Here is a 27,536-nt window from a genome sequence, read left to right as displayed (position 1 = left end):
TAACATGTATACATTGATCGCCACACAAATATTTTCATAATAAATTGTTGATTTGTTCATAACAAATTACGATGAACCACAATTTACTATTAAATGTTTCCAGTATATTGGTTCATAAGACAAACTAATATTTAACGACTAGTTTGACAATGTTATAATCTAAACAATGTGGAATACACCGATACGTTGTAAAATTTTCAAAGTTGAAAATGCGCGTACTCTTCAAAAGTTTGAAATTAAATTCAAGGGGAGAAAATATGCTTCCGTTGAAGTTGACTTCAAACATAAGTAGCGCCACCCAGAGTCGTTACTAATCCTCGCTGTTTCCTCTCTTAATTTAAAATCTTTGGAAAATCCCAACATTTCCACCTCGCCCCCCTCTCTCTCCCTCTCTCCGTCTCTCTCTCTCTCTCTCTCTCTCCCCCGCTCGTTCGCTTTGTATTCTTCTTCTCCAGAAGCTGCTGTGAGAGCAAACCAGAATCTAGGGTTTTTACATCGGCGATGGCTTCCAATCCCAAGGATCCGAAGCAAAGCGGAGGTTTCTTCGCCTCCATGGCTTCCACTTTGACCAATCTCGGTAGCTCCATGACCAAATCCGTCAACGGGTATAAGTCAAATCCCTCTTTGATTTCATCTTTCGAGCTGATTGGATTCGTTTGGAGTTTTTGGGCACGGGGATTTGGATTTTTTTTTTTGTTTGTTGAATTATGCTTTCTTGGTGTCAATTTTTAGCTCTGTTAGTGTTAGCTGTTACAATGAGCTTCCAATCTGATTCAGTTAGTTACTAATTTGGGATTTCTATTGATTTGTTTTAGAGTTTTTGATCAAATTGTGTGTCTAGTTTGCTGGATTTGGGCTGCACTTGGTGCTTAATTACTTGTAGTTCTGCCTAGTTTTGAATCTCATGTCTGCCAAATCGAGGTTTTATGTTATGTGGTTGCTCCGTGCGGTTCTGATTCAATAGATTAGTAATTTATACTCAGTTTACTAAGTTCAAAATGCATGCTCAGAAACTAGTTTTCGATGTGTGTTGATAAACTAGTTTTTGTATGTATTGATCAGATTATGACAATCCCTGGTGTTTCAATGTGCAGCATAATGGGTTATGAGGGGCTGGAGGTTATCAATCCAGACGGAAGCCATGAAGATCTTGAAGACGAAGCAAGGAAAGGAAGATGGAAGCAGGAGGTACACTATTTGTTATGGAAATACCAATTTCTCTATATGATAGTAGACATAAGGTTAATGTCTTGGGTTTGTTCTAATATAGGTGTTAGGGGTGCAATGAATATGTTACATTTGGATTTTGAGCACGATGGTCTGCCCTCATAGCTCATCTTGCATGACCTTTGAAGCAGCGTTATTACAGAGGACCATACTATGTACAAAAATAATCACATAGGTGATTTAGTACACCTCTAAAATCATGCATCATGACATTTCTAGTTTTGCATTGGAGAAGGAGGAGTATCTTCTTTATTAGGTGACTCAGAGGAAAGTTCTCGGAAGAAATGAAATACCCAAAACTAATGATAGATCACATATGCATTAAGCAGAAATACAATTATTTTAGGGAAGTGTTATTGGTACTCCAAAAATCTCATTCTACACTCCTCACAAGTGTGTTTTTCTTTCCTAAGTGTAGAATGAGATTTTTGGAGTGCTAATAACAATTCCCTTATTTTAATACTAAAGGAATTTTAGTATTGTTTATCTCATGATGAGGACAGAGCATGATCACAGATATTAGTTAGCCTATCACCATTAGATTGTTTTTGTTTTGGCTAGATAAAATTAAAGGACACAACCTTCGCTAAACCTGGAAAGTATTTCAAAAGATTTGTCAATGTATCTACCAGCAGGCTGCCCTCGTCTGGGCTTATCACCATTTTTTTACTTAGCCTGTTTCATATTAATTTTTTTCCTTCAGCATCAAAACCATTTTGCTGTATTCTCTCTTTGGAAATCACCTTTTATGGCCTTGAAAAGTTTCCAGCTTAGTCTTTCCAAGTCTAGTAATTCAATCAGAGCAACAATAAAGCACATAAGATGTCATTTTCTTGTATGGCAGCTTCTATGTGTCCCATAGATTACTTGTATAGTAAGATCATATTGGCGGTGAAAAAACCTATAAAATAATTCTTTCAAATGCTTTCATGCATACTCATTACAGAAGATCTTCCCCTTTTTTCTTTTTTTCAGGATCGGGATAGTTACTGGAAGATAATGCAGAAGTATATTGGCTCTGACGTCACCTCACTGGTGACCCTTCCAGTACTTATTTTTGAGCCGATGACTATGCTACAGAAAATGGCAGAGGTTTGTGTTATCTGTAATTAAATGGTACTGGAGAATCTTGGTTCAATCCAATACTGTTCTGCCCAGAAAATCTAACAGTTTTCCAATCATGTCACAGCTTATGGAATACTCCCATCTGTTAGATCTTGCAGATGAATGTGAGGATCCATACATGAGATCGGTATATGTTGGTATGTATTCTCTCTCTCCGTGTGTGTGTGTGTGTGTGTGTGTAAACATAGATGTTTTCCACTCTCCTCTCTCTCCTCTGCTGTTTGAGCATGCACTGTTTGGTGACTAAGTTATGATTGCTGTTTGCAGCATCATTTTTCATATCTGTCTACTTTGCTTATCAACGAACCTGGAAGCCATTCAATCCAATACTTGGTGAGACTTATGAAATGGTTAATCATGGGGGCGTTACATTTTTATCAGAACAGGTGTGTTCTAAGCGCCAAAACTATCAATTCTATGTTTACTTGAGATTTACGATGCTTAGGCATGCAAATAAAAGAGTGTATTTTGTAAATGAATCTCATATTGTTTGGTTTGTTCTTGAAGGCTTACCATGATCATATAATTGTTGGTGCAATTTGTATTTTATTAAACTTATATTCTTCTTTTATTCCTTCCAGGTCAGTCATCACCCTCCTATGAGCGCTGCTCATGCTGAGAATGAGCACTTTATTTATGACATAACTTCAAAGGTGAAAACCAAGTTTTTGGGGAACTCAGTTGATATCTATCCAGTCGGAAGGTAACCCTATATGATCTTTCTCTGTGGAGCTGAAATTGCATAGTGAGCATAATCTTTAGTAATAACTTATGCAACATTTAAATGTTTTTCAATGCAGGACGCATTTGACCCTCAAAAGAGATGGTGTTGAATTTGAATTGGCACCCCCTCCAACAAAAGTTAACAACTTAATTTTTGGACGAACATGGATCGATTCACCAGGAGATATGGTTCTGACCAATTTGACCACGGGGGACAAAGTTGTGCTGTATTTTCAACCATGCGGTTGGTTTGGGTATGACATCTTTCTATTGTAGTGCTCATCACTTGTAACATTGTTTGCATCATATGAAAGCTTATTTGGTAACATCTTGCGAGAGGGTATTTTGGCCATACAGTCAAAGTTCCAGGTCAAAGGATAACCTTATAGCCTTCTGTTAAAAAGATGTTATTCTAAAATTGCGAGTCTACCTTGATATTGTCATGTTAGTTACCTACTCCAAATGTGAACAGTTATATATAACTATTTTCCTTAAACACCATGTATAACTTCGTTCTTCCCTTGGTCGTGATTGTGTTATTCAAATTCATGCACCATACGATTACTTATAGAACATGACTGGTAAATCACACTATTCACATGATGCGATGATCAGAAACAAAAATCTGCTAACGCTGCAATTTTAGACAAAACTGAGTGGCAGGGGAAAATTCCAAGATTGAGGATCAAACTGATCTGAAAAAGAAATGTAACTAAGCCCAGTCTTTTGGGATGAAGAGTTGGTTTGGGTTCAAGGATTTTAATTATTAGTTATCAACTAGTGCATGCTCTATGTTGGTTTCACACTTCTATCTGAAGGAAATTTTTGGTTGCAGATCTGGTCGCTATGAAGTAGATGGATATGTTTATAGTTCTGCCGAGGAACCTAAAATATTGATGACTGGAAAATGGAACGAGTCAATGAGTTATCAACCCTGCGATGCAGAAGGGGAACCACTTCCTGGCACTGAACTGAAAGAGGTTTAGTTTCTTACCAGCTACACATTGCAGCTTGTTGAATCTTATTTAGGAAAACCTGGAGTGAGCTTCTGTACTGTGCTTGTAAAGTGGAATTGCATGCACCGACTCCTAAAGGAATTGAAAGCTATATTTATCCTTTATATATCTGGTGTCCAGTAGATGTATGAAGTTGTAGAAACGAATAAATCTTTACAGTTCATAGGTGCTCCTAATGGTTTTGATTGCCATGTTAGAGAACATTCGTTAGCTATTTATAAAGTTTCGGTTTGTTTCCGATAGGACAAAAGAAACGCTAGGAAATTATTCTATTTTTTCAGTACAGGAAGTTATCCTAGTAAGCTCATAGGAAATTATTGTATTTTTCTATAACAGGTTTGGAGAGTTGCTGATGTTCCACAGAATGACAGTTTCCAGTACACACATTTTGCACACAAAATAAACAGCTTTGACAGTGCCCCTAAGAAGTTGTTGGCATCAGATTCTCGCTTGCGTCCTGATAGATACGCACTGGAGCAGGGTGACCTATCCAAAGCCGGTTTTGAGAAGAGCAGGTCTCGATCTATCTTTAATTCTCTCTCTCTCTCTCTCTCTCTCTTTCTCTCTCACACACACACACACACACACACACACACTCACAAAATACAGTACTGAAGGGATTACGGATATCCACAGCAAGCTTGATGCTTGTTTTGACTGTAAAATTTTATATCGATTTAGTAAGACTAACCCGAATGAGGAAACTGACATCTTAAATACATCTACCTGCTCTTTGACCAGTCTGGAGGAGAGGCAGAGGGCTGAGAAGAAAAATCGACTGGAAAAAGGACAGGAGTTTACTCCAAGGTGGTTTGACAAAACAGATGAAGTCTTCAAGACAACATGGGATGACATGGACGTGTACCGTTACAATGGGAAGTACACCGAACACCGGGCTGCAATAGACAACTCAGACAGCGTCGAAGCGTTTGACATCAAATCAATAGAGTTCAACCCCTGGCAATACGAGGATTTGGCTGCTGCTTAAGGTGTATCGTGTGATTGTTTTTGCCTGTATAATATTTTTTTTCTTCTTATTTGTTATTCTTACCTCTGCTCGCTCCCCTTCGGAGTTAGTATCGTGACGATGGAACCATAAGACTCACAGGCTTTGCCGACTATGATATTGCTGTGTTGTGGTGTATCTCTCGCGATTGTTTATTTATGAATAGAAGTTAACAAATTGAAGCCTGACTTCTTGTCTGCCTGAATTTCTTGAAATCGAGTAGCATTGTCTGGTGGGAGCATTTTAGCTCACCACCTTAACCGCAGGTACGTGTGTATGACCATATGAAGATCCTTGGCTGCCGCATGGGAGGTGTTTTGCCTTTTCGCAAGTCAGTTTCCTGACGATAGTTATAAGACGGGAGAGAAAGGATTCTTGCCGGATCCTCTTTGGGAGGATTCCGGCGATCTTTCAATCACATCCATTTATCGTACATCGTGCCGTCAGTTTTTGTTAAGTACTATTTATATTCAATTTAAAACAAAAAAATTTACAATAATTTCTGATCACACGATCTACGATGAACATGATCCAACGAGAATCCTCCTGGTAAGACGAGAAATGATTTTTGTACACATTTTTTCTTCTTGCACACATGGATGAATAGGCATTTCCGGCTATGACACGTGTAAGACAGCGAGCTGCTTCCAAAGTTCATGGCGATGGAGCCGTTTGTTCAGAGAAAGATTAGGGTTTTGTCTTTTTGAGATGTCTGATGTCTATCTTTCTGTTTCTTTCTCCTTCCTGTTACTTCGTTCCCTCTCAAACGACCTTTTCAGACTTTTGCTTTCATCACTTGGTCCTCCCTTATCCACTCTCTCTCTCTCTCTCTCTCTCTCTCTCACCACAAAAAATTAGGCCTCCCCTTATCCCCTTAGCTTATCGTTCTTTGCCTAAATTTGTGAGCTTGGATCTTCTATTGCAAAATATAATGTGGATTTGGGGGTTAATTAAGCTCGTTTGGAAGTGTTTTTGAATGTTTAAAAGTACTTTTGATGAAAATGTTTTTAAACTCAATCAGTCAATCCTTAATAAAAATATAAGTGAATTATGAAAAAGCACTTGAAGTGTTTTTGAAATCCAGAATCATTTTCTATAAAAGCATTTTAAGCTGTTCATATTCACCCGCTACTCTCTTTCTCTCAAATTCTTTAATGCACATTTAATAGTTAAATTTAATAATGTATGTCATACATGCATTGATGCACACTCGAATTTTTGTGTGTGGGCATTGGGTTTCTTGGAACTTTCATATGATCAGTCTGTGACATCCCACATCGTCCAGGGGAGTGATCCTTAAATGTATATTCCATCTCTACCTAGCATGAGGCCTTTTGGGAGCTCACTGGCTTCGGGTTCCGTAGGAACTCCGAAGTTAAGCGAGAAGGAGGCTAGAGCAATCCCATGATGGGTGACCCATTGGGAAGTTGCTCGTGAGTTCCCAAAAACAAAACTGTGAGGGAATGGTAAGCCCAAAGCGGACAATATCGTGCTACGGTGGTGGAGCAGACCCGGGAAGTGGTCCCCCCCCACCCCCCCGGGCCGGGATGTGACAATTTGGTATCAGAGCCTAACCCTGGTCGTGGTATGCCGACGAGGACGTCGGGCCCCTAAGGGAGGTGGATTGTGACATCCCACATCGCCCAGGGGAGTGATCCTTAAATGTATATTCCATCTCTACCTAGCACGAGACCTTTTGGGAGCTCACTGGCTTCGGGTTCCGTAGGAACTCCGAAGTTAAGCGAGAAGGAGGCTAGAGCGATCCCATGATGGGTGACCCACTGGGAAGTTGCTTGTGAGTTCTCAAAAACAAAACCGTGAGGGAATGGTAAGCCCAAAGCGGACAATATCGTGCTACGGTGGTGGAGCAGACCCGAAAAGTGATCTGCCCCGGGCCGGGATGTGACACAGTCATTCTTCTTCTTGCTTTTTAAAAAATGCAGTTAAGTGTATTCACGATATATTGACAATCATATTAATCGTATATCTATAATTGTAAGGTAGAAGTGCGAGCATTATCAATAGTTTCAAAAGTATTATTCAAAAAGTACAATTAAATTCACATTAGATAATCATAATGATCAATCCACAACCTAAACGTGAAATCAGAAACAAAAGCACAATTCAATTAAAAAAAAAAAAAAAAAACGAAGATACGCTTCTTGAATATAATCAGAACAATACTAACATTGACAATAAGAGTTCAGCTCTCATAACTCAGTGCATGTATTTGTTGAACTGATAAACTTGTTTTCAATAAAACTTTTATTAAGCACGTTTTAAACTTTTTTATTTTTATTTTTTAAATTTAAAAAAAAAACGACTAATTTGACTTTCTAAATTGAATTATTACCCGTTTTCTTCCTTTTTTTTGGTAAATGCAGTTTTATCAATTTTCTTCCTTTTTTTTTTACGATTGATTTTTCAGCATGACTGATAGTAGTATACTAAGTGTCACGATATAAATAGTGCGATATATATATTAAAAAGTTAATAACTTAAAAAATAAAATTTTTCATTATTTATATAAAAACACGTAATGTACCATCTATGTTTCTTTTGTACACATGATTGGTTGGTCAGACTAAAAACGTGGAAGTCGGAGGAAGAACCTGAGCAAGTGCAGCAAACGTCGCCCCCCACGTACGTACAGTTAAAGTATCCGTACAGGTACAGTAAATTTTACATTATTTGCAAGTACAAATTACCACAAAGATTCATAATTTTATGTGAACGAGATAAGATTTTAAACCAGGAACCCGGAGACAGTTACACGTGTCGAAGACGCAAGTGATGTGGCTCAAACGTAGGAACTGGTCCAAAGAGGTTTTGCTTTACGTAGCCGGTAAAAACCCCCACCAGTTACCGGTTCGCTCTGAATTATGGGGACGAGGTTCAAAACCTTATTGGGGGTTTAAGAAACAAGAGAAAAGAGTTAGGAGGTTTTTGTGGGGGGTTTTTGGTGATCCGACAGACAGACCCATTTTCGTAGGTGAGAACATTTGTGTTTTTAGACACCGATTTTTGTGTCTTTTTATGAAGAAACGAGTATAATTCTCTCTTTTGGTGCAGAGATTTTTGGTTTCGTTGATGAATTTTGAATTGGATGGGTGCTTTTCTTCATGAAAATGAAAACCCAGATCAGATTTTTGAATTTATTTATGTAAAGTTGATTTTTTTTTGTTTAATTTTGTTTGCTCTGATGTGTTTTTGTGTGTTTGTACATTTGAATTTCTTGGAATTTTTGTCTGCCTAAATCTGATCCCCCTGTCCTTTTCCTGTTAAAATATATGAATTCTAGAAAATGTGTGTCTTTCTCTCTCTCAAATATAAATATGATTTTCGAGATTAAGCGTAGCCAAGTTGGATAGACCAGGAGAATTCGGATTAGATAAGAATATTGCTCAAATAAAAATATATAAGTATAATTTTGTGATCTGCCATTTTACATTCTGTCAGAGTTTAATATTTTGGTTTCATGCTGTGTTATTAAAATATTACATCAATATATATATATTTCTTTTTTTTTTTTAATTGTTGGTTGAATAAAGAAAGGTGTGATCAGTTTTGTTGGTTTTGCAGAAACTGAGGGTTCCATTTCCATATCAGGCTCAAGTTATTATATATTGTAGTCTGCAATGGGTTGAATTGGAGGTTTTCCAACTACCCTTTTACCTGTAAGCCTTCTTTTACCCCTTCAAGTTTCGACTGTCACCCTTCTTGTCTGCATTGATGCATTTTGCATTAATTTTTCCTTTTTTTAATTTTATTTTTATACAAATGATATGAATTTGGGTCCTAATTCCTACGCTTACTTATTTTTTTCCTTATTCTGAAGATCTGGAAGTAATAAATAAAATGTTTGGTCAAGAATTAAAACTGCATTGAATCCTTAAAATGCTAAAAAAAATAAATAATTAACTTCCCAGAGTAAACGAGAGGGAAGCAGGAAAACTTCATTTGCTTGCACAGAATTTTTGGAATTTATTTTGACTATGATCTGTTGTTGTTCCGTGCTTTACTTGGTTGAATTGGTCCCGAAATTAGTCTTCTGTTTGTTTCAGAGCTCAATTTGGCTTTAAAATGTCGGGTTTCGCAGCAATTGGGACAACCACTTGGCAGCATATAAGAACTTATCTACATTATATCAGTGTTGTTAAAAAATAGTATGACTTGTTTGATATATTTCTGTCTTGGTGTTGTTAATCAATTTCCTCTCAAGCTTGGTGCGTATCTATTTCGATTATTTGGCACAAGTTCTGTTCTTGTTTCATCAGGATAATCCTGCAATCCACTCCCCAGCTTCACACCATACGTTTATGATGTGTCCTATCTATGGAACATGACAGAAACGTTAACCTATATTCCGAACGTTAATTGCTGATGAACTTCTGTGGTCTTTTTTTTTTCTTCACATGCATTTGATGCAGGACTTCCCTGGCTGCTAATTTGCTAATTCTTTTGTCTCCAGTTTCTGTGTGTATCATCATTGAATGCAGATGTGAATATCAGGTCATTACTGTTATCATATGTTTTTTATCTTATTGCAGTGGCAGATGTTACTTTTAGTGGATGACTCTTTGTACTTGCGATGAATGACTGAGATATGGTATTGCAGCGGAGGTTGGAATATGGCTTCAATGGCTACCGGGTGCCTGAGGTTCCTCGAGCTTCTAGATCAGCTAGGGTACATAAAGGCTCCCATGACCCATCTTATAGTCGTCTATTGACAATTTTTTTCATGTGTATAAGGAGTCCTGATTGCATTAGTCATTATTATGTTTATTTTAGGGGAGGGGACCTATCAGGAGTAAATTTGAGGCCAATCAGATTCATGCGTTTGAGAGTTTGGCTGGTGTAGCTGGTAAACTATTGCAGGAGAGCAAAGACCCTCTGCCAACTAATGATTCTTGTGGAAAGGATCCGCATTTCAAATTTGACGTTATTACTAAAAGCGAACAACAGGATACAGGAAACTTGTTGAAGGAAGAACCTTGTGAATTGGGAAGCTGTGATGAGGAAACCTTTTTATACGTGCACGGCTTGCAAGAGCCCCGAGAAAGCTATACATTGAATGGGGTTTCACATTCTCAGGAAAATTTTAGTTATGAGATCAACTCGGTGTCAAAAAGTTTAGATTCAGAGGGGATCAATATTGGTAAGGGATTGGGTGCAGTTGATAGCAGAATTTTTAGTGGAAGCTATTCTAACAAAGTAGTTAATGACTCTCCCTTATCTGGAGAGACCATTGTAGATCTACTTAAGAGGAAGCGAGCGACTGAACCATCACAGGATACCAGTATAAAGGATGAAAGAATCGAGTTTCTAGGCAGTTCAGAGGATGTAATGGAAGTAGAAGAAAGGCCTCATGAGCTGGTCAGTTCTGAACATGATGTGAAGACTCTGTTTTCAAGGGAGTGCAAAAATCGAGGACCTTTTCTCCGCCACCGTTCTAATATTAGAGAAGTTAATAGAGATGATGATGAATACACCATGACAAAGGAATATGAACACCCACCAGACAACGGTGATAGGACAATAATGAATCTGGCTGCATCCGGGCATGGTAATCGGCTTTACAATGCACTGTTGTTTTTAATGTAAAGTAGGTTTTGGGTTCTGTGGTAGCAATTCATGATCATATCAGTGTTCTTGTCTTACAATGGAAACTCTTTTTCTTGTGTACTTTTATTGTAATCACCCCACCTTTCTGGATTTTATGTTATTTATGATAAATAATAGCTCTGATACCCAATTGATGGTTTCAGATGGGAAAAGAAGGCAAGTTAACCGCAATTGGAGAACTTGCTACGCACATCAAAGGTCACAAAAGATTTATCCTTTCAAAAAGAGAAAGCTCTTTAATTGGAGTCCACTCAATACATCTGATAGAGGGTGTAACTGTGAAGACATATTCAACTCCCCCGACAAGATAGTAAATGGCGACAGCTGCTGCGCAGGTTCAATGATTTGTCTGCTTTCCATTTTCAACATATGTGTAGATAGTGATAAACTCTGCGTTTATGTTTAGGGTTTGGATTTTAGGGATGTATTCAAGTTTGGCTGAAAAGTCCTAGTTCTTGAATGCAGCAGTTGGATCATCCTCAACGACGGGTCAGCAAGTGCCTCCCAAGTCTAACAATTGTAATGTTATGAATGTCTGCAGTAAAGCTTTACAACATAATTGTCGTTTTATGTTATGATTGTCTTACACACTTATTTCTTTTGTTAATCAGTGAAGCTTAGTATTAAATCCTTCAAGGTCCCTGAGCTGTTTATTGAAGTTCCTACAACCGCAACTGTTGGTTCATTGAAGGTTTGTGTTATTGCCTTTTCTGATATGTTCATACATAAACTTTGCGTGCATATTGTTTCTTTAGGCCTAGTTTATCTTTTGAGGGGATGGCGGTGGTTAAAACTAAAAATACTCTCTGGTTTTTTGAATTTCATATGAAAGATCAGGTCAAATCAAATCTGTTACACCCGAGCGATTGAAGATTACTTCAATTTATGTCATACGATTTTTTGACATTATTCTGGTTTTCCTTGAGCTGGATAAATTAAGCATGGTTGTCATATATTGATTTGGGTGATTGTAATTTCTTACACCGAGCAAGGTTGGTTGGGTGGAGTGTATAGTTTCAGCCCTGGGTTTATATTTTTTGGGAGCACTAGTGGCTGAAGTAAGGAGGCATTTCGCTTTTTTGGTTGTTCATTGCTGGAACTTAACTACTAGGTTATGATTAAGAATATGCTGAAGGTATGTAAATTCTTTCCTTTTCTGTGTATTTGATGTGGCATCTTAATTGAGTAGAGGAACAAAAATAGATCCATAATTCGTTCTATCATTTTGTCTAGATTTTTTGGTGATAACTAGTTAGGTAATTTTTCTGCAGAGGACAGTAATGGAGGCAGTAACGTCAATACTCGGAGATGGATTACATGTTGGCATCCTGGTCCAGGGAAAAAAGGTCAGAGATGACAACAAGACTCTACTTCAGACAGGGATTTCTCAGGATGACAAGCGACATAATTTGGGTTTTATATTGGAGCCCAAACGGGCAAAGCTTACGTACCCTCCATTCAGTGAAGATCCATCTTTGGTATCTGGCAGGTCTCAGGAGTTAACCAGGTGACCATATAAAAATGTGTTAAAACTTATGATTTAAATCATCATATTCGTGCCCCACTCTGGGTATACTCGGAATTACTTCTTGGTTTTCAAATCTTAGATTTAATATCGTTGCTTATGTTTATGCCAGTATGTTTTATTGACAGGCATTCGACATCTTTGGTGTCACAACCGGGGACTTCAGATGTCTCGATGAATCCTCCAGTACTCAGTTTGGGTGGCCGCAATGGTAGAGACTTCAAAGTTCCTTCTCTTGCTGGTACTTTGATTGGCAAAACTCCGCCAACATGCCAAGCTCTTGTTGCAGTTCCACCAGTTAGCATGAAGGCATTGGCTGTGGTTCCTTTCCATCGGAAATCTGGGCATCAAGAGTATGTACAGCGCCGAATCAGGAGACCTTTCTCTGTTCCAGAAGTAGAAGCATTGGTTCAGGCTGTTGAGAAACTTGGAACGGGAAGGTTGGTTTGAACTTTTATTATAATTATTTCTTTTGTTATGGCTGAGGAAAATTAGTAGCACGATGCAGATTGTGAGAATTTTCTTCGGTTGCAGGTGGCGTGATGTTAAGTTGCGTGCTTTTGAAAGTGAAAAACATCGAACTTACGTGGATTTGAAGGTTAGTGTTTTATCTGATAATTGTTTAGTAGAAGCAAAAAACGGAATGGTTTACAACATTGTTGCCATTTAACAAAATGTGGAAAATGGGAATGGGGCAGGACAAGTGGAAAACACTGGTGCACACAGCAAGGATCTCCCCGCAGCAAAGGAGAGGAGAGCCCGTTCCACAGGAGCTTTTGGACCGGGTCCTTGCCACCCATGCCTACTGGTCTCATCGGCACGCCAAGCAGCAGGTGAAAGTGGCGGTCTGAGCCCGGGGCTTTGTAAAAGAGAACTGGAAGGAGAAGGGTATATTGTCTATATGTAAAGATTACAGACAGAAAACTTGACATGTAAATGTGACTTGATGTAAAATGCTGCCTTTAACTTGACCCACAAGACACCAAATCTTTTATTTCCCAGTTAAGTAGTGTCTTGTGATTCAATGCACAATTAAATTTTCAAAATTTTGAGGGTTGTTTCTACCAACATTTGACTTGTCAGGTATACCTTAATCTTGTTGTGTACTTAATACTTTGTTTTCTATCCTCTCTCCCTACAAGTCAATTTCGTCAAGCCATTTGAAATAATAGTTTTTGAGTTATTCTTACACTTGAATATTTGAGAGATACTCTTTGTAATCAATTTGTCACGCGGCAAGTTTTTATTGGATAGGTAGTTCGGTTTTTTCAACACGTAGCAAATATTGATTGGTTAAGTGACACTACGAAAAGTCTGAGACTATAAATAGATTGTAAGATTGGAATTACGTGTTCGTAACATTAAATAAAACAAATGAAACAGCTGATAAGACAGAAGCCTAATCAACAACAGGATCACAAACACACATTATTAAATACATAACTAAGATCTATAAACAAGAATCCTCAGGGTGTTGTACTATGCACATGGTTCACCGTTGGTGAGACAAAGGAGCATGTGAAGGAATTTCAATTGATGGATTTCTCATCTGTGTTTTGGGAATTCCATGTGCTTAATTTGGGATGTGCTATATCCACACATCCTATTTTATTTCTTACACACCTTTTGATAATTATTGTCTGTTGATCTTCTTCAATTCATCCGATCCGACGGCAGAAAATTAAAAAAGTGTGTGAGAAGTAAAATGGGATGTGTGGATATCACACCCCTCTTAACTTGAGTTGATCACTTAATTAAGCACTAATTAAAACTAGAATTATTATTTAAATTGAGTATTAGGTAGAGAGATATGTGAAGTCAGCTCTTACTACAAGCAAAGTTACATTAATGATGATCCATAATTAATAATTAGAGGATTTGTTTATAAGAAAGTCTTGTGTATTTGGTATGGAAGTTGTGTATAATGCATTGAACTTATAGATTTGATAAAGTATTAGAGTTAATCTTTTGCATCTGAAAATCACGGATAAATTGTTTGTTTGTGATGAGAAATTTTGTACAACGGTCACACTGTTACATGGATGCTATTGGTAGTTTGATACGTGTCTACTTCACTTAGTTTTGCGGTTTGGTCGTATTTGTTTTCATTTGCACTTAAGAAATTTTAGTTAACAGGAGACATCTCAATATCATAACACGAACCGAAAAGCAAACTCTTAACAGAGCTTCTTTCAAATAACATAGTTGTCCTATTTTTTCTTCTTATCTTCTAATTTATTTATCTTATGTATTCATCTTTTATTAATTTTTTTATTCATAATATTTCTATTTTTGGTTTTTTTTTTTTGAATCTTATAAATGAAATGACGAATTCGATTTTAATTTATTCCCGGCATCTCTTAGTGTAAATATATTAGCGTATAAAAAATGTGATAATGATTAGACACAAATCTAAAAATTTAAACTTATCAAATAATAACAGATAGAACAAAAATATTCTAAGTTGAAAACTGGCACCAACACTTCCTTTTTATCTTCTTGCATTTGCCCTTTTGTTTTTAAGTGCAGGATGGAACAAATCGATGAATGATGAACAAAAACAAAAAAGAAGTGCACAGTACACAGACACAAACGCACAAACGCACAAACACACATGACCAATCCAAGTGAACGAGTCAACCTCCAATTGGAACAATTTGTTGTGGGAAGCACTTTCTATCACTGTCTTTCGATGAGAATTAAAAACTCATCCTTTTCCCTTGGTGCCACTTTCTGTTTCTGCTTTTTGAAAGATGCCCCCATCCTCATTTCTTCTGCTATTTCCACTTACTATTTCTTTCCAACCGGTTACAAAATAAACAGTTTAAGTTAATAGTCTGATAAGATAGCATGATTATTGTTTAATGAGATAAGATGACGTCATTAAATAACACGAACATGACAAACACTAGATGATTACCAAGTTTAATATCATTTGTATGTGCACACACACAACTAGGGAAGGTCAAACTGTATGGGGGTCCTTCACTAGATCCCCTTCACCTTCCCTAGTACATGAAGGCCTCTTAAATATTGTGTGGGCGCATAAGTGACCTAGTTCTAAACCTTAACACGAGAATTTCTCTATAAATAGAGGGGTTTTTTTTTCTTCTCAAAAGTGAATAAAACGGGAGTGCAACCCACAAAGATAGGTTGGTCATTTTTGGATGTCCTCGTCCAATAATGATTTGTCGTTATTTCTATTTTGACTGTATTATTAGACTAAAACTCGACATTTAAAAGAGTAATGACTAGAATTTTATGACTAGAATTTTTCTCCAAAATTGAAAAGAGTAATGAGCCACGTGGAATAAGTCTGTTTTCATATTGACACGTGGCCACTAGGAATAAAAACCGTAGTTGAAGTTCACGAGAGATTTTAAATGTGCTTCGGACACAGACGGTATACAACATGTCATTACACAATTAGAGACACAAAGTAAAAAAGCTTTTCTCCACTTAAATAATACCTGTCCAAGTTCAACGGACTCCAAATCGACGGTTGCTGTTCCTCTATTAACCCACAAAGGACAACCTTAAAATTCTAAAACCCAAACCTCAGATTGTTCCCTCTCTCTCTCTCCCCCTCTCTCTTCTGTAATCTCTCAGTGAGCTTCAGAGCTGGAACTTAAAGGTAAGTTTTTGTTAATTTTGTTGTTCAATATAACTGTAACCCGTTTAGCGGTTTTGTTTGACCAGCATTCCTGGGTATTTCAATCGTTTTCTGTTCGTAGTTGACTTGGTATTGAATTAATTAATTAATTCTGTTTTTTTTAATCGAAAAGTTTGGTCCTTTTCTTCTCATATGCATTTGCTTTTTTATCTGTCAAATTTAAGGTTTCTGCTTGCTTTTTATGCTTTAGTTTGTGAATTTCTGAGGTTTTAAGGTTTCCATGTTTGTAGATTTACTTGCAGAGGTTTTGATTTTCATTTTTGTGTTCTAATGGATTTTTAGGGTTGAAGAGGGAAACTGATTTGGTAGGAAATTCTGCTGCTTTTTTGGATTTGGGTTTTCTCTCTTAGTTGAGATTCTAGAGAGAGAAACTGTAGAGAGAGAAATTACAAAGTAGATGACCATGGATCCTCGTCTTAGGGCTTTCTCTGATTCTTTCAATGGAGTTCAATTGGGAAACCAACCTTTACCCATTCTTTCACAACCAACCGTTGTAGCCGCATCCCGATTCGATGGTAAAACCTGCTTGGACAATAATTACAGAAATTTCGATTACCCTCAACCCGGTCTTACCCCGAATAGTGTATCTTCGTACTCGAGTGTGAGTCCTGAGGATGATTCTGCCGAAGATTGTGACTTTTCGGATGTAGTCTTGAAGTACATAAACCAGATGCTCATGGAAGAAGATATGGAGGAAAAAACCTGCATGCTTCAAGAGTCGTTGGAGCTTCAAGCGGCCGAGAAGTCATTCTATGAGGTCCTTGGAAAGAAATATCCCCCCTCCCCTGATTTATACCGGGGTTATGCCGGTCAATATGGCGAGAGCCCGGGTGAAAGTTCATCTGGAACTTGGAGTAACTATATCACTAGTAGTTGCAACAGTGGTGGTTATTTCGGTGATAATTCCTCGATTCAAAGTCCAGATGGATATTCGTCTCAGTTACAGGGTCTTCCGGATTATAGCATTTCTCAATCATTTAACGGGTCTTCAACTAGGGTCAGTAGCCTCGACGGGCTGGTGGATGCTCCTAGTAGTAGTATTTATACCCCAGATTTGAAGACTGAGAGCCAATCTGTTTGGCAGTTCAGGAAGGGGGTTGAGGAGGCTAGTAGATTTCTCCCTTCCGAGACTAATTTGGTTGTTGATTTGGAGGCAAATGGGATGTCGGTACACGTGCCAAATGTTGGGACAGGTGCGCCATTTGTCAAGGCGGAGAGAAAGGATGGAGGAGAATATTCTTCTGGAAGGTCAAGGGGAAAGAAGAATCTATATAGGGACGACGAAGATGTGGAGGAAAAAAGGAGTAGCAAGCAAGCCGCTGTTTCATCTGAATCTCCTCTGCGGTCAGAGATGTTTGATGTTGTATTGCTTTGTAGCACAGGGGAGGGTCTGGAGCGTTTGGGTTCTCTTCGTGAGGCCTTGCAAAATGGAATGAGCAAAAGTGTGCCACAGAATGGGCAATCCACAGGATCTAATGGAAGAAAAGGTCGTGGTAAGAAACTAAGTGTTAAAAAGGAGGTGGTGGATTTGAGAACCCTCCTAATTAGTTGTGCACAAGCAGCTGCAGCTGATGATCACAGGACCGCAAATGAACTGCTAAGGAAGGTCAGACAACATTCCTCACCTTTTGGAGACGGGACACAGAGACTTGCTCATTGCTTTGCTAATGGCCTTGAGGCACGCTTGGCTGGTACTGGTAGCCAGATTTATAAAGGTCTTGTTAGCAAAAGGACATCGGCTGCCGATTTCTTGAAAGCTTATCATCTGTACCTTGCTGCATCTCCATTTAAGAAGATGTCTAATTTTGTTTCGAATGTCACAATAAGGAATTTAGCAGAAAAATCGACAAGGCTCCATGTCATTGATTTTGGTATCCTATATGGTTTCCAGTGGCCCACCCTTATTCAACGGATCTCATGGAGGGAAGGCGGACCCCCAAAGGTTCGGATTACTGGAATTGAATTTCCTCAACCAGGATTTCGGCCAGCTGAGCGAGTTGAGGAAACAGGACGACGTTTGGCAGCTTATGCTGAGAATTTCAAAGTGCCGTTTGAGTACAATGCTATTGCAAAGAAATGGGAAACCATTACACTTGAGGAACTCAAGATTGACAAGGATGAAGTTCTTGTTGTGAACCTTTTATATCGGGGTAAGAACTTGCTTGATGAAAGTGTGTCTGTGGATAGCGTAAGAAACAGGGTTCTAGCTTTGATAAGGAGAATCAATCCAGACATTTTTATCCATGGAATTGTTAACGGAGCGTACAATGCCCCCTTCTTCGTTACCAGATTTCGAGAGGCGTTATTTCATTTTTCTGCGCTGTTTGATATTCTTGAAACTGTTGTTCCACGCGAGGATCAGGAGAGGATGTTAATTGAGAAAGAGATCTTTGGTAGGGAGGCTATGAATGTTATAGCCTGTGAGGGCTGGGAGAGGGTTGAAAGGCCAGAAACGTACAAGCAATGGCAAGTTCGTAACTTGAGGGCTGGATTTGAGCAAATACCTTTTGACCGAGAGCTGGTAAAGAGGGCGGCTAAGAAAGTGAGCTCTCTTTACCACAAGGACTTTGTCATTGATGAAAATAGCCAGTGGCTGTTGCAGGGATGGAAGGGACGAACCGTCTTTGCCCTCTCTGCTTGGAAACCTGCTTAAGAAATGTCAAACGGTACAGTGCGTATAATTTGCTTCTCAGCTTCTTCAACACGGATGCTTGATTAAAGGTAATCATGTTCCTGGATTCATGTTTTTGTAATCTTTAAATCCTTGTCTCTCCCTCCCTCCCCTTGTTATCATGCTCTCACATTTGTTAATATGTGGCAGGTACATGGGGTTGCTGACTTTAATTGTTGATTGTTAATTACGGATCAAGGATGCTAAGAGATGTTCATGAGAGATGCTTTGTCTCCTTGGTAGAAATCTTGCGGAATTGTCGAGTAACTCTTCTCTTCGGTCAATTTGGATCGTGTGATGTACTCTTTTCATGGTGTCTGATAATCCGATAGACCCATCCAGCAAATTACGGGCTCGTTCTTGTTCGATTTTAACAACCAGAACAAGATAATGTGCAGTTTTACACCAGTTGTATTAAGGAAACTCTTTACTTTTGCTCATTAGTCTCCTTCCTCCTTTGTCTTTTTAGTTAGAAAGGAGTACAGCTGACCATTTTGGAGTGTCAATATTATTATTATTATTTCTGAGACGTCTGGAGTTGTCCTGCATATAACATTTGGTATGGTAGTTGGCATTTCCTTTGTTTCTAAACCCTACATGTCACGGAAGTGATTGTCGCACGCCCTTTGATCTCTGTCTTTGCTTTTGGATTGAATAAATCAAAAGGCAGACACATAGAAGTGTGGAATGAGAAAAGTGGTGTGCGGCAATCAATTTTCCAACATTACAATAATAAAAGAAGCCAACTCTTTTGGGATCAAATGCAAAAATGCCACTTTGATGGAAATTTAATTAATCCTTCACTTGGTACATGAATGATAAACAACTGTCAGTGACTATTATCATTTTATTAGGCAAACCCATAAAATAATGCAATGTAAGCTCATCATTTTACATCTCTTGGTGTCTCACTTGGATGTGCCAAGGGCGTCGCACTGACGGTAAACTTGTTCTAAGAAAGTCATTCCGCTTGGACAATCAACCACAGGTTTCTATGTACGAAACTTTCTAATATTTTGGGAGAATCTGCGGTCTTCCGATGTGTATACACCAAAATGTCTGGCTCACTCGTCAAGTTCTTCAGGCAACCTTGGCTCGTCGAACCATCGAGGAGGATCATATCCAGTCCCACCTAAGAAAAATGTTAAATGAAACAATTCACCTAAACTTCAGAGACCCAGAAAAGGATTAAATGAAATCTCAACAAAGTTAATTAGGAAAGTGTTAAGTTAATTACCAAGAGGATTACAACGACAGATTCGCCAAGCAGTCAAGATGGAACCTTTTGCAAATCCGTACTTCTTGTAAGCTTGCATCGAGTACTCACTGCAGGTTGGTACATAACGGCAACTCTTCAACATCAGAGGTGAGATTTCCCCTGCATTTTTTACCCAATTAATTTACTTCATTTTTCCTTTGACAAGCGATATTCTAACTACTCTAATTTAAGTCGAATGGAGAGCACGAACTGCTTTAGCTAATTGGTCTAACCTGAATTGGCTATTAATCGCGTTTTTCTAATACAATTAGAGGTGAGATTTACACTAAGTTACACAGTATACCAACCATAATTTAGTATCGAAGTAGCCATATATGGGAGTCCATCGCGGCCTATTAATCTTAATGAAGAGATATGCCACTAAACCGTAATGCTTACGTTTTAATAAGCGATAAATAATAATTAGAAAAGAAACTCACTTCTGTAGAATTTGAGTAGAGATAATGCAGCTTTAACCCCCAAACTGTCCACTTCCTTATCTGATTACAAGCAAACTGCCTTATGAGCATGGAAATGTTCAAAAATCGAGAGAGAGAGAGAGAGAGAGAGAGAGAGAGAAAAAGAGAGTACCTTGTGGATTGTTTGGGTCGGACTGCGAGTCTCCATTGGCTCCATGGATTATTGGGCGACGACGAGCCGTACAAGAATTGTATTGAATGGGGTAAAGTTTGCGCGAATTGAAGCTAGGGTTTTGGGATTGGGGATGAACAGCTATAGCCAAAGGTTTATGGTAGTTAACCAACATAACGACCGCCATCTTCAGCTACCCTTTCCAGTCATACGTGCTTATGATATTTTCTTCGTTTTCTTCGTTTTTTATCACTTTTGTTTTAAATAAAAAATATCAATATGAAATTATTTGGAGAAACTTATTTGAATTTCTTAAATAGTACATAATATTGAATGATGAGAATATATTTTATAATACTTTTAAAATGACTTAAAATGTTTTGAATGAAAGTGATTTTGAAATCAATTATTAGTAAAAACATAAATGAATCATTGAAAAGCATTTAAAATACCTTTTGTCTAAAGTGCATTTGAAGTGCTTTTAGGACTCAAAAACACTTTTATCAATAGCACTTCAGTAGTTTTAGCACTTCCAAATAAATTTTGAATGGCTGAAACTAAAGATAAAAGATCTTTGTATTAGAAATCAAATTTAATAGCTAAAACACTCTTAGTATTGTATAATAATGTCTTTTAACATTATTCAATAAAAATATTATTTACAAACAAGTAGCAAAGAGTTGTAGCCGCGAACAACAAAAAGCAGAGGCCAACAAAGCTGCACCAAAGTAGCAACAAAAGACGGAAAAAGTACACCAAGTAAAGCGCAACAGACAAACACTAACTATTCATGGGATATTCCATTCCCATGAAATAATCTCATTAGCAACGGAATGGGCAATTTCAAGAAACTTATCAAAAGTCTAATAGTGGATCTAATTGAGTTAAGAACACCGTAGTCGGTTGACACTTATTCTTGAATAAACATTTGTTCTGCTTCCTTCAAATATAAAAAACAGTAGCAGCAAGACACAAATACAAATGACAATAGAGATTTTTCCTTTCAACTGTAAGCAACCCACACGAGAAGAGGAGGCCAAGGGAGCTTTAGCCAATACAACACTCGATCACCGCCGAATACTAAATACCGTCAATATACGGACATCGAAAAAAGAGGTGGCAATGAAATTCTGTAGCACTAGAGTAGAGGACGCACAAGTGATTGGAGCCAACATAGCAAAAATCAAAATCCTGTCTAAAATGTAAAGCTTGCATTTAACGGCCAATCAGAGAGAAGAAACTCGTTTGGTGAATATTTTGATTATACCAGACAAGTTGAGACCAATATACATTAGGCTTAGACTGTCCAAACCTATCCAAAGCAGAATAAGCAGAGTAGATGCCAAAAGACAAAGGAGTCCCTCGAATCATATTAACAAAGCTAGGATTTTGAACAATATTAGACAGAAATTTGAATTTCCAACCACTCATGAGAATAAGTATGAGTTCAACACAAATTAGAACCATTCAGAATATTGCAAACCAATGCAGTTTTAGGCAGTGCGGAACACAATGATATTGCAACACAAATTGACAACAAGATGACCAACGGATGCCAATTGTATAAAAAAATATTTTACCAAGTGTGAGCTTTTATATAAATTGAGTTTGCTTAATTATTTTTCTCTCTCAACGCCCAAGGTTGAATATCTTTGCTTAAATGAATATCGTATTTGTTAATAGTGGCATACTATGAAATCATTTTATGGCATAAGCTTAAAAAGGTTTGTTTGTACCATACTTTATTAATCTTGAAACTATCAAGTACCATCAACTTCATACATTCAGGGACCTATTGAAGGATTGTGTTGAGGCAACTCTGCTGAAGCACAATAGTTTCTCTCCAACATGAGACCAATCATAACACAACACATGTCAACATTAGAATAAAACTTCTAGGGTCCCACATCGACCGCGAACGAAAGCCAAAGACCTTCCTCAACTATAAACGGAGATCTTTCTTCCTACAATTAAGGACAAATGCCATTATTGTACTTAAACTCGTCATTAAAACTCACTAATGATGATTATGCTTGAACCTATGTATTATGTAAACTCTTCACTATTAATGAGAGCTCTACTCTGTGAACTTAGCCCAACTTAGGATGAACCACGTACATCTTGTGTTTGCTTCCCTATCTTTATCTTTCTACAAATTCACCCACTTAGTGATTGGAGCAACTGTGCGAAGTCGCAAACTTAGACACTTTACGTTGTTCCAAAGTCTCATTGATTTTGTGCATCAACAAGGTTAAAACTTACTATTCCCAAACACGACCACGTCCTACTTATTTTAATAAGTTTAGGGCTTGTTTGGTAAGTGCCTTTAAATGCCTAAAAGAGTTTTAAGAGAAAATATTTTTGGAGTCAATCCTTATTAAAAATGCAAGTTAATCATGGAAAGCACTTGACGGGCTTCCTGCAAGAAGCACATAACTGGTTCTTGCAAGAAGCACATAACTGGTTCTTGCAAGAAGCACTTCAAATGCTTTTAAAACTCAAACATTTTCCCTAAACAAGCTTTCAATCATTTAAAAGCACTTCCTAAATGAGCCTTTAGTTCTCAATTGGCAAGGCAGACAATGAAGGAGAAACTAAGGTTTCCCTGTCAAAGAACACCAAAATTCACAAGCCAAAATAAGGGAAAAGGTAAAAACAAGCTCTGGCGCATTATTAAAAGTGCAGGCACAGTGACATGCTAGTTCTTTGATCCCTGCATTACAAATTAAAAACTGTTCAAGCTGCATACGCATATGCTATTCATTTTCTACCCTTTTTGTCCCAGTATAAACAGAAACTCATACGGGGAGATGTTCGCTTTGGCATTACAGAAGCCAAAAATTAATATCGGGTAGTGATCTGGGAAAATAAAGCCTTAAAATCCTTGGTCGGTGTCCCAGTTCCCTCCGGCTTTGAGGCCAAATCAAATGCCTTGAACTTGGCCTCCTCGAACTGCAGTGCCTGATCAAAACGCAAACAGTTCAGTACAATGCATAACAATTGCTCGAAAAGTTGATACTGAGATGCATGCTAGCTTTGAGGTAAGCAGAGAAAAAGGAAACAAAGAAATTATTTATTCACAATACCTGAATGCAGACTTCTGCGACATCAGGTCTAGCAATGGTTCTTGTTTCGGTCTTAAGAAGCTCGTCATCCTTCCCTATAAGTAGTTCACGGATGCCTCCTTCTTTGTCTTGCAAGCCTCCAGCCCTAGTTTAACCATAGACGTCTAAGTCAGTTGGAAGTCAAGGAAATAAAAAAAAAAAGACCAGATCGGAGCATAACTAGGTATGGAATTTAGTGATTTGAACTTCTGTTGACACTAGACTGATGCACATAACAAGCAGACAATCTTTAGTAGGAAATGAAATCTAGGCATCGTTCCAGCAGACAAGATTTAGTATCTGTATTCATGAGGGATCACAACAATAAAGGGCTGTTTTGGTGTTTTAGAAGTTCTCAAACATTGTGTTGGCCAATGCAAAGCAGCATAAACAATGGCTTCGTATATCATCATTGTGAGGGTGGTTGTCATAAAAAGACTTCTATTTTTCCAGTAACAGTAGCAAGGAAAGCAACCAGTGATTTTACAAAGTCTACTCAATACAAACATATTGTTTGAACCGAGTCTGAATATAACTGGACCAACCTTATGATTGTGTATGGAATTCCGGAGTCAGCCAAATACTGCTCAGCCTTCCTCTTCCAAACCTGTGTTGTAATATATTGCATAAACATTTATAATTAACATATAAGCAGGAAGGAATAGATCAGCAAAGTCAAATTCCATTTCCAAAAACAGAAGGCCGAAAAGCAACCACAAAAGGTGGTAACTCAAATGTAGAAAGGGATTACTAACCAATATGTTGCCATTACCCAATTTGTTCAGGGGATTGTTAAGATCTGTTCCGCCCATAGACCCAACTAACACAATCTGCTTCACTCCCGCAGCCTTAGCTGTTCACATTTATCATATAATTCAAAACTTACAAGTTGAAATGAACCATGTTTCGATTGAATGGAAACAAACATAAAAATTCTCACCAGCATCTATTTGGTTTTTCTGTCCAATCCAATCAACCTAAGATGCAAACCATGTATCAGAACAAGGAGCAAACCAGAGATTCTGAACACCACCGTTGTAGAACCACCTACTTACAATGTCCTAAAGTCATAAAAAATGACAGAAATTACCTGTTCAGGATACGACCCGTCTTCAAAATAGAACTCAGGCCTCCCACCTTTGGTCGGATCAAAGCCAGGTTTCATCTTAGGCACAGCGCTTGTAAGGATTATGAGAGCATCGATGCCTTGGATTGCAGGTAGAATGCTGTCAGCATCCCTTATATCTCCAACATAAAGATCATCTGCTCCGCCAATGATCTGTTTGCTCTCTTCAGTCCTAACCAGACCCCTAGCAACATACTGGTCTGACCTCTCCTTTAACTTCTTATAAACTAGTTCACCTGCCAAGTTTCCACCAATAATACATTTCAATCAGAAACCTATCCTTAAACAGAGGGGAAATACAATTTCCTCTCCTGCTTCCGTCGCCATAGATGTTGGAGCAAATACAACCCAAACAAACACATTCACAGTAACAAAACATACTTCCGTCGCCATAGATGTTAAGTCAACTCAAACTACACACATTCACGATAACAAAGCACGCTAACTGTTACCAAAATCACAAAACCCCAAACCCTAAACAGGTCACCTTACGCTTACAGCGTGCAACACACCGAGCATCTCTCCCACTCAACAGACATGCTTCTCCACAAAAAAAAACACCCAATTATCTCACACATTTCTGCTCACACACTATGGGACTGCACAGGTCCAATTACCCCACCATTAATCCCACAACCCAAATACTAAAATACACATCTTGTAATGCTTTGTACTAAAACCCCACAACCCAAATACTAAAATACACATCTTGTAATGCTTTGTACTAAAACTTAATAAATTTATTGAGTCCATGACTCACTCAGGATTACAGATTCATAATCTAGGAAATATAAACAATAATCTACTCGAATTTTGAGAGCTGTTATTGGTACTTCAAAAATCTCGTTTTGCTCGTGTATTTTTCATTTTAAATATAAAAAATTTGGACTACTAATAACAATTCATAAATTTATTGTGTTACAATTTATTAGTTTAGATGAATTTAATTTAATTATCTTTATCGTTTATAAAAAAGAAAACTTGAATCCAGATTAAAATTATATAATCTATAAAACTGAGCGCCCAATCAACACCTATTAATTAATTAAATTAATTTAAAACAGTCAACTTCCGGGTGTGTAATCAATTAGAAATTTGAAAGATTTTAATGGAATTATAATTCCATAGATTTTTATGGAGTTTAACCGATTTGTAGAGATTCTATGTAAAATTTTGATTCAATTCTCTCGAAATCTCATGAGAAGATGTGAGATTTGTATATGCTTAAAATACACTGCAAAATCTCTCAAATTCTCTCAAATTCCTCAACTTTTCCAAATTCTCTAAATTCTAATTCTATCACATCTGAAATATTATAAATTTCTTTAAAATTCTAATTGATTGCTCCGGATTTCTAAGAATTTTAATAAATTATCTCAAAATTATAATTGAATATATATTAAATTTCAGATAACCACTTACGATCCTAATTAAATACCTAAATTCATTAAAATAATTAAAATACCTTAAAATCCCAATTGAATATCCTGTTTAAAATTCTTGTTCAATAATTAACAATTAAAAACGAGAGAGAGAGAGAGAGAGAGAGAGAGAGAGAGAGAGAGAGAGAGAGAGAGAGAGAGAGAGAGAGAGAGAGAGAGAGTAAGTACCAGTTCTACCACCAGCTCCAGTGACAAGGACGGTGCTTGCACCTGAATCCGCCATGGCCTTCGTGACAAGGATACAACAGAAAATGAAGTGGATTGAAATAAAAGGGTCGATCTTTCTGGAACTGCCACCCAACTACATTTATGACATTGATTATTAGAGATAACCACGGGAACACGTGGTGCCACTGCCACCATTGCCATCATCGTGTTCCCACTGCCACCATTGCCATCATCACTAATGAGACCCAAAACTTAGTTGTGCGGACTGTTCCATTTGCTGAATTGTTCTTCACTGGTACCTGTTAATTCAATGAGTTTTGTCGGTGGGTTGCTTATCCTTTAGCTCTTGTGAAATTCTATTACCTTATTATGCGCCTTATCTCTTTGTCATTTGGTCATGGAGACATGAACTTACATCTAAATGATTTACCCTGACATACTGTTTGGACCCAAATTTACGCTATCGGCCCATACAATCAAGGCCGTTAGATGAGTAAAATTCTAAACTGTTGGATGATAAAGTGGTTGAGATAATCTTCAATTATTATTAAGGAATAATATTGTGGTTTTTAATCATAATATTATCTCTTAATATATATTGGATTATCTAAGCTTAATATTGGCTATATCCAACGAATCGTTTAAAGATAAATGAAGAAGCAAATCATATTTCCAGCAGAAGTACGTTTCAAACAGGTTTGAGATGTTTGGTACGACCCACGAGTCATGATCACCAAAATGGCCTGCACCTTTGGGATTTGAGGGATTTTTTTACCGTGGCTAATTATGACCTAAACCTAAGTCCTATATAAAAGTGGGACCCAGTGCTAAAACTACGAAGTTTATATGATATATCAAGATGTCAATCCGGCTCCATGTAGCCGATTGCACGAGCTTCTTGAGCAGTTGAAAAGAACCAGAAAGGAGAATACACAACGCCTTGAGGAGAATAGAAAACGCCTTGAGGAGGATAAAAAATCGTGGGAAACGGTAAAACTTCTTCGTGGCGTGAGAGCCAGGCAAAAATCATTCGCCTACATGTTGGGAGTAAAAGCTCCTATTACCCTACAAGAGCAATGGGTAGACGAAGACATGGCTCGATTTAATGCCTGGCTAGATGAAGAATGTTTTCCTTACATTTCTGATTACAAATCAATTCCATTTGAAAAATGGTTAAGTCTTAGGGCCGGGGGGCAATTTTTCACTCTGGCCACAATTAAAATTCGGTCTCAGGAAACTGCCCAGACGGCCGAGGA

At 37.8% G+C, this 27,536-nt stretch overlaps 5 protein-coding genes across 9 annotated transcripts; 3 read left to right on the top strand and 2 right to left on the bottom strand.

The window, feature by feature from the left end:
• The first annotated feature begins 326 nt into the window (after positions 1–326).
• Positions 327–5,285, top strand: LOC103940998 (oxysterol-binding protein-related protein 3A). The gene is made up of 10 exons (XM_009351180.3): positions 327–605; positions 1,095–1,188; positions 2,203–2,319; positions 2,417–2,489; positions 2,620–2,738; positions 2,934–3,055; positions 3,153–3,329; positions 3,911–4,055; positions 4,428–4,606; positions 4,833–5,285. Exons 1-10 carry the CDS (start codon positions 502–504, stop codon positions 5,077–5,079), a joined length of 1,377 nt encoding a protein of 458 aa, XP_009349455.2. The 5' UTR covers positions 327–501; the 3' UTR covers positions 5,080–5,285.
• Positions 5,286–7,934: 2,649 nt separating this feature from the next.
• LOC103940999 (telomere repeat-binding protein 5) lies at positions 7,935–13,341 on the top strand. 5 transcript variants are annotated; one of them, XM_009351184.3, is made up of 12 exons: positions 7,935–8,089; positions 8,680–8,774; positions 9,648–9,784; positions 9,889–10,255; positions 10,352–10,663; positions 10,866–11,057; positions 11,188–11,241; positions 11,334–11,413; positions 11,994–12,229; positions 12,376–12,687; positions 12,782–12,845; positions 12,946–13,341. In XM_009351184.3, the coding sequence occupies exons 3-12, from the start codon at positions 9,704–9,706 to the stop codon at positions 13,096–13,098; spliced, it is 1,851 nt and encodes a 616-aa protein (XP_009349459.2). In that variant the 5' UTR covers positions 7,935–8,089; positions 8,680–8,774; positions 9,648–9,703; the 3' UTR covers positions 13,099–13,341. The 5 variants fall into 5 exon arrangements, with proteins under 5 accessions (XP_009349459.2, XP_009349457.2, XP_009349456.2 ...); XM_009351182.3 differs by having other exon boundaries at positions 9,889–10,663; positions 11,191–11,241; XM_009351181.3 differs by having other exon boundaries at positions 9,889–10,663.
• A 2,338-nt stretch (positions 13,342–15,679) lies between these two features.
• On the top strand, positions 15,680–19,120 carry LOC103941001 (scarecrow-like protein 9). Its single transcript, XM_009351185.3, has 3 exons — positions 15,680–15,881; positions 16,203–18,641; positions 18,742–19,120. The coding sequence occupies exon 2, from the start codon at positions 16,318–16,320 to the stop codon at positions 18,571–18,573; it is 2,256 nt and encodes a 751-aa protein (XP_009349460.2). The 5' UTR covers positions 15,680–15,881; positions 16,203–16,317; the 3' UTR covers positions 18,574–18,641; positions 18,742–19,120.
• A 228-nt stretch (positions 19,121–19,348) lies between these two features.
• LOC103941002 (UPF0161 protein At3g09310) lies at positions 19,349–20,691 on the bottom strand. Its single transcript, XM_009351187.3, has 4 exons — positions 20,441–20,691; positions 20,290–20,349; positions 19,829–19,969; positions 19,349–19,723 (listed from the first exon to the last, which is right to left on the bottom strand). Exons 1-4 carry the CDS (start codon positions 20,625–20,627, stop codon positions 19,656–19,658), a joined length of 456 nt encoding a protein of 151 aa, XP_009349462.2. The 5' UTR covers positions 20,628–20,691; the 3' UTR covers positions 19,349–19,655.
• Positions 20,692–23,078: 2,387 nt separating this feature from the next.
• Positions 23,079–26,437, bottom strand: LOC103941003 (uncharacterized protein At2g37660, chloroplastic-like). Its single transcript, XM_048583698.1, has 7 exons — positions 26,281–26,437; positions 24,635–24,906; positions 24,485–24,521; positions 24,300–24,397; positions 24,090–24,151; positions 23,527–23,650; positions 23,079–23,401 (listed from the first exon to the last, which is right to left on the bottom strand). Exons 1-7 carry the CDS (start codon positions 26,333–26,335, stop codon positions 23,282–23,284), a joined length of 768 nt encoding a protein of 255 aa, XP_048439655.1. The 5' UTR covers positions 26,336–26,437; the 3' UTR covers positions 23,079–23,281.
• Between the last annotated feature and the right edge of the window lie 1,099 nt (positions 26,438–27,536).

Source organism: the organism of the source record quoted next, unplaced genomic scaffold (assembly GCF_019419815.1).
Source record: "Pyrus x bretschneideri cultivar Hongxiangsu unplaced genomic scaffold, Pyrus_bretschneideri_v1 Contig2, whole genome shotgun sequence".
Classification (NCBI taxonomy): domain Eukaryota; kingdom Viridiplantae; phylum Streptophyta; class Magnoliopsida; order Rosales; family Rosaceae; genus Pyrus; species Pyrus x bretschneideri.
This window is presented reverse-complemented; position numbering and strand designations above follow the sequence as displayed.